The 11,188-nt window shown below is 41.3% G+C and overlaps 1 protein-coding gene across 1 annotated transcript in view; it reads left to right on the plus strand.

Annotated features, from left to right (window-relative positions):
• CFAP54 (cilia and flagella associated protein 54) overlaps positions 1-11,188 on the plus strand; it is a 296,564-nt gene that overhangs the window by 6,398 nt on the left and 278,978 nt on the right. The window contains exons 2-3 of the mRNA XM_028490464.1: positions 3,522-3,627; positions 6,638-6,781. Of these exons, the coding sequence (XP_028346265.1) occupies positions 3,522-3,627; positions 6,638-6,781 (250 nt within the window). The remainder of the gene's footprint in view (positions 1-3,521; positions 3,628-6,637; positions 6,782-11,188) is intronic.

Below are 11,188 nucleotides of genomic sequence, written 5' to 3' on the forward strand. Positions count from 1 at the left end.
ATGAAATGAAAAATATTCATGTTGGCAAAAGACCCAGAATAGGCAAAACAATATTGAAGAAGAACAAAGTTGGAGGACTGACACTACCTGACTTCAAGACTTACTATAAAGCTACACTAACCAAGACAGCGTGGTATGGCAAAAGAATGGACAAATAGATCAAAGGCACAGAATAAAGAGCCCAGACTGACATACAGTCAACTGGTCTTTCACAAAGGAGTAATGGCAATACAGTGGAGCAAAGACAGTCTTTTTAACAATGGTGGTGGAACAACTGGACATGCACATGTAAAAAACTGAATCTAGACACAGACTTTTACACCCTTTCCAAAAATTAACTCAAAATGGATCACAAACCTAAATGTAAAATGCAATGCTGTAAAACTCCTAGAAGATAATGTAGGAGAAATCTAGATGACCGTAGTTTGGCAATGACTTTTAAGATACAGCACCAAAGGCATGATTCATGAAAGAAAGAATTGATAAACTGGACTTCATTAACATTAAAATTTTCTGCCCTGTGAAAGACACTGTCAAGTGAATGAAAGCCAAGCCACAGACTGGGAGAAAATACTTGCAAAAGACATATCTGATAGTACTACTATCCAGAATATACACAGAACTCTAGAAACTCAGCATTAGGAAAACAAACAACCTGATTTAAAAAATGAGCCAAAAACCTTAACAGACATCTACCCAAGGAATATATACAAATGGCAAATAAATATATGAAAAGATGCTCTAAATCATATGTTATTAGGAAGATGCAAGTTAAAACAACGAGATACCACTACAGACCTATTAGAATGACCAAAATCCAGAACAATGACAACACCAAATGTTGACAAGGATGTGGGTCAACAGGAAAATTCTCATTCACTGCTGGTGGAAATGCAATGCAAAGAGGTACAGCCACTTTTTTTTTTTTTTTTTTTTTTGCGGTACGCGGGCCTCTCACTGTTGTGGCCTCTCCCGTTGCAGAGCACAGGCTCCGGACGCGCAGGCTCAGCGGCCATGGCTCACGGGCCTAGCCGCTCCGCGGCATGTGGCATCTTCCTGGACCGGGGCACGAACCCGTGTCCCCTGCATCGGCAGGCGGACTCTCAACCACTGCGCCACCAGGGAAGCCCGGTACAGCCACTTTTGAAGACAGCTTGATGTTTTCTTACAAAACTAAACACACTCTTACCATATAATCCAGCAGTTGTGATCCTTGGTATTTACCGAAAGGAGTTGAAAACTTATGTCCATATGAAAATCTGCACATGGATGTTAATAGCAGCTTTACTCAAATTGCTAAGACTTGGATGCAAACAAGATGTCTCTCAGTAAGTAAACTGATAAACTGGTATATACAGACAATGTAATATTATTCAATACTAAAAGGAAATGAGCTATCAAGCCATGGAAAAAACATGGGTGAATCTTACATGCAGATTACTAAGTGAAAGAAGCCAATTTGAAAATGCTACCTATATATGATTCCAACTATATGACATTTTGAAAAAGGCAAAACTATGGAGAGAGTAAAAAGTTCAATGGTTGCCCGGGGTTAGTGGGGAGGGAGTGATGAACAGGCAGAGCACAGACGATTTTTAGGGCCGTGAAACTACTCTGTATGATACAATGGTGGATACATGTCATTATACATTTGTCCAAACCCATAGAATGGACAACACCAAGGATAAACACTAATGTAAACTATGGACACTGGGTGATAATGATGTGTCAGTGTAGGCTCATTAATTGTTAACAAATGTACCACTTTGGTGGGTGACGTTGATAAAGGAGGAGGCTGTGCCTGTGTGGGAGATGGGGGTATACAGGGAATCTCTATACTTTCTGCTCAGTTTTTCTGTGGATTTAGAACTACTCTAAAAAATAAAGTCAATTTTAAAAAATGCATACAAAGAGTATAGTCCCAATGTTCACAGCAGCAGTATTTATAATAGCTAAGATATGGAAACAACCTGTGTCCTTCAACAGATGAATGGATAAAGAAGATGTGATACACACACACACATGCGCACGCACGCACAATGGAATATTACTCAGCCATAACAAAGAATAAAATCTTGCCATTTGCAACAACATGGATAGACTTGGAGGGCATTATGCTAGGTGAAAGAAGTCAGACAGAGAACGACGAATACTGTATGATATCACTTATATGTGGAATCTAAAAAATACAACAAACTAGTGAATATAACAGAAAAGAAATGGACTCCCAGACATAGAGAACAAACTGGTGGTTTGTTCTAGAAGGGGGGAGGGGAAAGATGGAGGTAGAGGATTAAGAGGTACAAACTACTATGTATAAAATAAATAAGCTATGGGGCTTCCCTGGTGGCACAGTGGTTGGGAGTCTGCCTGCCAATGCAGGGGACACGGGTTCGTGCCCCGGTCCAGGAAGATGCCACATGCCGCGGAGCGGCTAGGCCCGTGAGCCATGGCCACTGGGCCTGCGCGTCTGGAGCCTGTGCTCCACAACGGGAGAGGCCACAGCAGCGAGAGGCCCGCATAATGCAAAAAATAAATAAATAAATAAATAAGCTACAAGGATATATTGTACAGCACAGGAAATACAGTCAATATTTGATAATAACTATAAATGGAGTATAGCCTTTAAAAATTGTGAATCACTATGTTGTACATCTAAAACTTATATAATATTATAAATCAATTATACCCCAATAAAAAATAGTAAAATTAAAAAATTAAAATCATTAAAAATGCATATAAAGAACTATCAGTGCTTGGTATAAAGGAAACAATACTTTTAACCATAATTACGTTTATCAATAATTAGACATTAACAATAAAGCACATTAAAAAGAGCATGGGGCTTCCCTGGTGGCGCAGTGGTTGAGAGTCTGCCTGCCAATGCAGGGGACACGGGTTCGTGTCCCGGTCTGGGAAGATCCCACATGCCGCGGAGCGGCTGGGCCCGTGAGCCATGGCCGCTGAGCCTGCACGTCCAGAGCCTGTGCTCCACAACGGGAGAGGCCACAACAGTGAGAGGCCCGCATAACACGCACGCACGCACGCATGCACGCACGGACTTCCCTGGTGGCACAGTGGTTAAGAATCCGCCTGCCAATGCAGGGTACACGGCTTCAAGCCCTGGTCTGGGAAGATCCCACATGCCGTGGAGCAACTAAGCCTGTGCACCACAAGTACTGAGCCTGAGCTCTAGAGCCCACGAGCCACAACTACTGAAGCCCGTGTGCCACAACTATTGAAGCCCGGGCGCCTAGAGCCCCTGCTCCGCAACGAGAAGCCACCGCAACGAGAAGCCCACACTTCACAATGAAGAGCATCTCCCGCTCCCCGCTCGCGGCAACTAGAGAAAGCCTGTGCTAAGCAAGGAAGACCCAACGTGCCAAAAATAAATAAATTTATAAAAAAAACCCACCTGAATACTTAAAAAAAAGAGTACAAGGTAAGTTTTTAAGGATTGCTTGCTAATTTAGGTTTCCTGCTGACTTTGAGGATATCATTTTACTTTGTGATTTTTACAGTGCCACCTCTTTGTTTAATATCTGGACCAAATACGCCCCCCGGCTGCCAGCTGCCTATTACAACGAAAAGCTTCTGAAGGTTGGAGATAGACTTTGTGAAATGAAAGTAAGTACCTCCGGAGTAGAAAGAGCCCAGATGAAACTCATTTGTCTAATTATTATCTTTTTGATTTGATACCATTCCTATTTTACATGATTTGATTTTTTTCTTAGAAAAATATAAGGGAATACATACAAATTTTAATGAGGCACAGTAACCAAAAAAGTGTTCACTCTAAAATTTTGTGGTTGGGATTCTCCAGAGGTGAGAGATTCCTGAACAGAAAGACGGTTGGCGGAGCATAAGCACAGCCCCTAGTTAACAGAGGGTGTGGTAGGCGCCCGACAGGAAATGCTGAGTCATCATGTTCCTACCTTATACAAAGGAGCCCAGACACCACTTCCTGTTGTTTTTCACATGGCTGGCCTTGCCCAGCAGACAGCTCTCATAGCTCCTGGCCTTGCTGCTATGTTGCTTGCTTCCAGGTGCCTTGTTTTAATGACTTTCAGCTCCTTCTTTACATTTAGCTGTATGTATCAGTAATTACAGCGGTCATTCCATACATACCGTTTCTTGCTCAGTGTTGTATTCCAACCGAGTTCGTGCCCTTTTTCTAGTTCTATATCAACGCGGAAGTATTGGATTGCTGTGGACTCATGGACTTAAGTTTGATAAGACCACACCATGGCTGGGTTTTCAGTGAACGAAAATGTGAATTTTCCCCCTAAGCTCTGGCACAGGCCCAAATTATTCCAAATTAAATATGAGTCTTTGGCACACGTGGGATCCTTGGACCAAGAGTTATTTCATACAAAGTGATTTTACGCCAGAGACCAGCAGTATTCAGTCTGTTACCGAGCCAGGTCCATTTTCCCCATGCAGAGAGCCAAATGCTGAGCCGCTGAGGTTTGCAGCAGAGAAAGAGTTTATTCACAAGGCAGCCAAGCGAAGAACGAGTCTCAGATCCGCCTCCCCTAAGGCGAGGGAGTTGGTATATTTACGAGATATAAGCAGAGTGGTTTTAGGCACGGGGAAAGACGACTGGAGGTAGGGAAAATGGTGAGGTGGTCGGTGTTCTGCGCAGGTGCATCTGGGATTCGCGCTTCTGTGTATTCAAAATGGAGGCGTTTAGGAGGACCAGAGGGCGGAGTTTTCCAGCCTCTGACGTCAAAAGGCCATTCAAGGGACACCTGCGCAGGCCCAGTTTTAGAGTCGGTGGTCCCAACCAGCCGCAGCCGGCTCGCCGTGGGCAAGAGCTGAGTGCAAGTTCCTGTGAAACAGCTGAGGTGCGTGAAGCTGGGAAGTTATGCAATTTAAGAGAGGTAAAAAGAAAGAGGAAAAAACAAAACTAAACTAAAGCGGGCTTAATCAGTGAAGGTAGTTCACAAGCAAAGGGGTTTTACCAAGACGTTCCCTTATCTGTTCTGTAAGACAAGCTTACGAATTTCTATTTGTCATGAGCTTCTGTTAACTCCGTGGGGGCAGTTTCAAGTCTTCTCAATCTACAGTTTCTCAGCTTCATTTTCCTCCCCCATTTCTATTTTCTGGACTTGAATCTTTTTGGTCTGGGAGGGAAAGTTACCAAATGGAGGCTAAGATGTGGAGGAACTTTCATAAGGAAGCACAGAGAATCATCTTAGCTCCATGTAATTGGACCATACAGTTTGGAAAATCACAGAAAAAAGCCCCAGGTGAGATCCAACTTGTAAGCTCTATTCATGTGAAGTGGAATAATAGTTTTGACCAGAATTAGAGGCGTGCCCCCCTATTTTTTATGCTTCTCCTCAACATAATAAGCTGGTGATACACAGCCCAGTTTGGGGTGGTTTGAGGAGTATCCAGGTGGGTGGAGGGAACTAGAAGGAGCATTTTACAAGTTGGTAAAGCAAGTTCATGTTGGGTAGTGGCTAAGGATTCAGAATATTTCAGGTAGGATATTTACAAATTTACTTAGAGGAAAAAAGAAAAGGTTTTAACTACTTTTCAGTGATGGGAAAGTGGGCCGGTAAAAGGTATTTGTAATCCTGGAAACAAACTTGAGTGGTTACTTTGGTTTCTAGAATCTTTTTATTTTAGTTACAGTAGAACTCATCTTGTTGGACCACGCTTGTTTTGAACCTAGATTTGAATTCATTATGTGAATCAAGTTAGAGCGAAAAGATTCAGAATTAGTGAGCAAGTAACAAACAAGTCAATAGAAATAGAAACACAACGGTGTTTGACTGTGGTGCCTCCTGAGGGGCGAGGTCACCCAATAGGCAGTTCACACCCAGGGCAGCTGCTTTTCCTGGAAACACAGTTGCAGGGGAGGAAGCAGAGAAAGGGTTGCAGCTGAGTCATATGTAAAACCCTGCTCACATCCACCGCCCTGAAACTCTCCAGGTCAACTGTGCCCCGTGGGCTTCAGAAATGAGGCATCTGACTTTGTAATTGGAACGTAAGCATGAATTAGAACTAACAAGAATCATAGCAGCTCAGACTTTTTTGATTCGTCCTGATATAACTTCAGAGACTGTCGACAGATGAGCCAGCTCATCCCCTGCATTTTTCTCTTCTCCCTTCTTTCTTTCCTTCCTTCCTTTTTTCTTTTTTCTCCCTCCCTTCTTTTCTCCCTCCTTCCCCCTTTTGTCCCTCCCTTTCTGCCCTCTCCTACTCTTTCTTTCTTTTTTGGAGCTTAGGAGGTATCAGAGAAGCAGGGCTGGTTCAACTCCTCTACCTCTCTCACTGAGTTTGTGGGTTACCATGATCTGTTGAGGTTAAACCTTTGGTTTTTGAGTATATCCAGGTTATTACCACACACAGTGCCCTGGTGAATATTCCCATCTTTGAGGTCATGATGGTCTCATCTCACAATTGGCTTGTTGTGAGGAGATTTAAATGAAATAATGCACATGCATTGCCAAGCACAATGTCTGTTAAGTTTGTTTGGAAATAGTGGTGATAATGGTGTCATGGGGATAGTAATAGTAATAATCAACATTGACACTATTAAGAATAATATGAATATTACCTAATTTTAATAATGATAAGCAAAATGATATTTTGAAACCTTCATCAAGTCCTCTTTTTATTTCAGGAATATAAATTGGCCCTTTTACAGTGTTACGGGAGATATCTTCAGCAGTTCAGCATCAACTTTGACGAGAATAAAGCAGATGTGAACCAATTCAAAAGTGTCTTTTTTCCAAAAGGCTTTGAAGACAAAAGTGCTGCGCATACGGTAAGATGAAAGCAGTAGCTAAAATAGCTACCATTTATGATTATGCAATAGTCTGTCCTTTACTTGACAGCTTCTAAATGTCTTTCATTTGCTTAGCATGGTATTTACTTGTGTGCTGTAAGTTACTTAATAAAAATTTTCTGTGCTGGATGAGAAAGTGCACTTATTAAATTTTGTAAAGATGCTTTGGAGATTGTGTCACTATAATCACGTATTCATCCAGGAGACAGTATTTATTATTATTATTTTTATAACTAGTATTGGTAGAATGCTTTTATTCTACAAAGTACTTTAGAAAACATTGGATCCTCACAATAACTCTATGAGTTAGATACTGTTATTATCCCTATTGTACAAGAGAGAAAAAGAATGCTAATCACACAGTATAATAAGTAGTGGCTCTGGAGAGGAAACAGATCTTTTGATACAAAAGAAATTTTATGCTTTTTTCTAGTATACCAGTATTATTATGTTAATTGCTACGAATGAGTCACTGGTAGAGCAGTTACCATGTGCTAGGTAGTCTTCTAAATGCATTATATGAATTGTTATCTTGCAGCCTCATTGCAGTCCTAAGAGACGGGTACTATTATGCCTCTTTTACAGATGAAGAAACTGAGGCTTATTGGAGAGTGAGAAACCCAGCCCCCTTAAAGCAGTGGGCAGAGCTGGTGTTTGAACCCTAATCAGTCTGACTGCAAGGCTGTGTTATTCCAAATTTAATGATTATCCTAGGCCTTGGAAACAACATGTGGTTTAATAAGCAGAAAAGCTCAAGCATCTCTGAAGGCACATTCAGTTTGCCTGTAACATAGGTGCATGAATGAGGATACTGGGCAATGTGAGTGGGTGCTTAAATTGTATGGCGGGGACGGGTGGGCATCCTGATACCAACAAATAATTCTTAGGACACCAGGTGAATGTCAGAGACATTCAGATCCAGAGACAGTGTCAGATCCCACAGGTTAAGGGTTCAGTCTTACAAAACCACCCCCTCCCACTTCAGATGCCAGTTGCAAGCTCAGGTCATTCATTACCTGTACTTCTGACTGACTGGCTATAAATCAGAGGTTCCCGCGACCCCCTCCTTAGGCCGGATAATTTGCTGCAGTGGTTCACAGAACTCATGGAAACATTTTACTTACTAGATTACAGGTTTATTATAAAAGGATATGATATAACTCAGCAACAGCCAGAGGAAAGAGATACCTAGAGCAAGGCGTGGGGATAGGGTGCGGGGCTTCCATGGCCTCTGCAGACACACCACTCTCCCAGCACCTCCACGTGTTCATCACCCTGGAAGCTTCCGAAACCCCATTCTTTTGGGTTTTTATGGAGGATTCATAGCATAACCATGATTGATTGAATGATTGGCCATTGGTGATAGATTCAACTTCCAGCCCCTCCCCCCATCCTTGGAGGTCAGGGTCTGGGACTGAAAGTGCTAAACCTCTAATCACATGGTTGGCTCCACAGGCAACTAACCTCCATCCTTAGGCACTTTCCAAAAGTACCTCATGAACATAGCAGAACATATCTTTGTCACTCTTAACACTTAGGAAATTCCAAGGGTTTTGGGAGAGCTAGGAACTGTTGATGAAGACCAGATACATATGAGAAATATATTTTGGCCAACTGAATGACCAAATCCAGATTTCTTATAAACTGTAATATCTCAGTGCCCCATTGGGAAGAGTGCTGAATGAAAAGTTTGAATTTTTAAGGCCCTTGCTATATCACCCTGGTCCAGGCTTCCATATCTCTCTCTTACACTGTTGAATTATTCTGCTTCCATTTCCACTCAGCCTCCCTAGCTGTGAAACCAACTACATGGTGGCTAGAAATAGTTTACATGTATCCAAGCAGGAAGTCGGCCTGGTAGAGTAAGGCTCATTTGTGTTACTAAGACTCTCCACTCCCAGTAGTGCTGATGATTCTCTAGAAAAAATCTCTCTTCTGAACTCCCCATCTATCCAGTTAACATCATAAAGATGTCACACTCAACGGAGTCCAAAACTGAACTCATCTTTTTTTCTAACATAATTGGCTCCAGCCAGTAACCCAAGCAGGAAACTGTTGTAGACCTCTTCCGCTCTCTTACCTCCCACTTCTTTTTTTTTTTAATGCCTTTATTGGAGTATAATTGCTTTACAATGGTGTGTTAGTTTCTACTCTATAACAAAGTGCATCAGCTATACAGATACATATATCCCCATATCTCCTCCCTCTTGCGTCTCCCTCACCCTCTCTCTCCCCCCCCTCTTGGTGGACACAAAGCACACAGAGCTTCTCCCTGTGCTATGCGGCTGCTTCCCACCAGTTATCTGTTTTACATTTGGTAGTGTATATATTTCCATGCCACTCTCTCACTTCGTCCCAGCTTACCCATCCCCCTTCCATGTCCTCAAGTCCATTCTCTACGTCTGCATCTTTATTCCCACCAGTTATCTGTTTTACATTTGGTAGTGTATATATTTCCATGCCACTCTCTCACTTCGTCCCAGCTTACCCATCCCCCTTCCATGTCCTCAAGTCCATTCTCTACGTCTGCATCTTTATTCCCACCAGTTATCTGTTTTACATTTGGTAGTGTATATATTTCCATGCCACTCTCTCACTTCGTCCCAGCTTACCCATCCCCCTTCCATGTCCTCAAGTCCATTCTCTACGTCTGCATCTTTATTCCCACCAGTTATCTGTTTTACATTTGGTAGTGTATATATTTCCATGCCACTCTCTCACTTCGTCCCAGCTTACCCATCCCCCTTCCATGTCCTCAAGTCCATTCTCTACGTCTGCATCTTTATTCCCACCAGTTATCTGTTTTACATTTGGTAGTGTATATATTATTTGCATTTCTTTAATGATTAATGATGTTGAGCATTCTTTCATGTGTTTGTTGGCGATCTGTATATCTTCTTTGGAGAAATGTCTATTTAGGTCTTCTGCCCATTTTTGGATTGGGTTGTTTGTTTTTTTGTTATTGAGCTGCATGAGTTGCTTATAAATTTTGGAGATTAATCCTTTGTCAGTTGCTTCATTTGCAAATATTTTCTCCCATTCTGAGTGTTGTCTTTTTGTCTTGTTTATGGTTTCCTTTGCTGTGCAAAAGCTTTTAAGTTTCATTAGGTCCCATTTGTTTATTTTTGTTTTTATTTCCATTTTTCTAGGAGGTGGGTCAAAAAGGATCTTGCTGTGATGTATGACATAGAGTGTTCTGCCTATGTTTTCCTCTAAGAGTTTTATGGTGTCTGTCTTCACATTTAGGTCTTTAATCCATTTTGAGTTTATTTTCGTGTATGGTGTTAGGGAGTGTTCCAATTTCATTCTTTTGCATGTAGCTGTCCAGTTTTCCCAGCACGACTTATTGAAGAGGCTGACTTTTCTTTCTCCATTGTATATTCTTGCTTCCTTTATCAAATATAAGGTGACCATATGTGTGTGGCTTTATTTTTGGGCTTTCTGTCCTGTTCCATTGATGTATATTTCTGTTCTTGTGCCAGTACCATACTGTGCTTTATTTTTGGGCTTTCTGTCCTGTTCCATTGATGTATATTTCTGTTTTTGTGCCAGTACCATACTGTCTTGATTACTGTAGCTTTGTAGTAGAGTCTGAAGTCAGGAAGCCTGATTCCTCCAGTTCTATTTTGCTTTCTCAAGATTGCTTTGGCTGTTAAGGGTTTTTTATGTTTCCATACAAATTTCCATACAAAACTGGTTTCAGTTTTTCACCATTGAGGACGATGTTGGCTGTGGGTTTGTCATATATGGCCTTTATTATGTTGAGGTAAGTTCCCGCTATGCCTACTTTCTGGAGAGTTTTTATCATAAATGGATGTTGAATTTTGTCAAAAGCTTTTTCTGCATCTATTGAGATGATCGTATGGTTTTTCTCCTTCAATTTGTTAATATGGTATATCACATTCATTGAGTTGCGTATATTGAAGAATCCTTGCATTCCTGGGATAAACGCCACTTGATCATGCTGTATGATCCTTTTAGTGTGCTGTTGGATTCTACTTCTTCCAGGTTGTCCATTTTATTGGCATATAGTTGCTTGTAATAATCTCATAATCCTTTGTATTTCTGCAATGTCAATTGTTACTTCTCCTTTTCATTTCTAATTCTGATGAATTGAGTCTTCTCCCTTTTTTTTCCTGATGAGTCTGGCTAATGGTTTATCTATTTTGTTTATCTTCTCAAAGAACCAGCTTTAGTTTTATTGATCTTTGCTATTGTTTCCTTCATTTCTTTTTCATTTATTTCTGATCTGATTTTTATGATTTCTTTCCTTCTGCTAACTTTGGGGTTTTTTGTTCTTCTTTCTCTAATTGCTTTAGGTGTAAGGTTAGGTTGTTTATGTGAGATGTTTCTTGTTTCTTGAGGTAGGATTGTATGGCTATAAAC

This window comes from Physeter macrocephalus, chromosome 6 (genome assembly GCF_002837175.3).
Source record: "Physeter macrocephalus isolate SW-GA chromosome 6, ASM283717v5, whole genome shotgun sequence".
NCBI lineage: Eukaryota > Metazoa > Chordata > Mammalia > Artiodactyla > Physeteridae > Physeter > Physeter macrocephalus.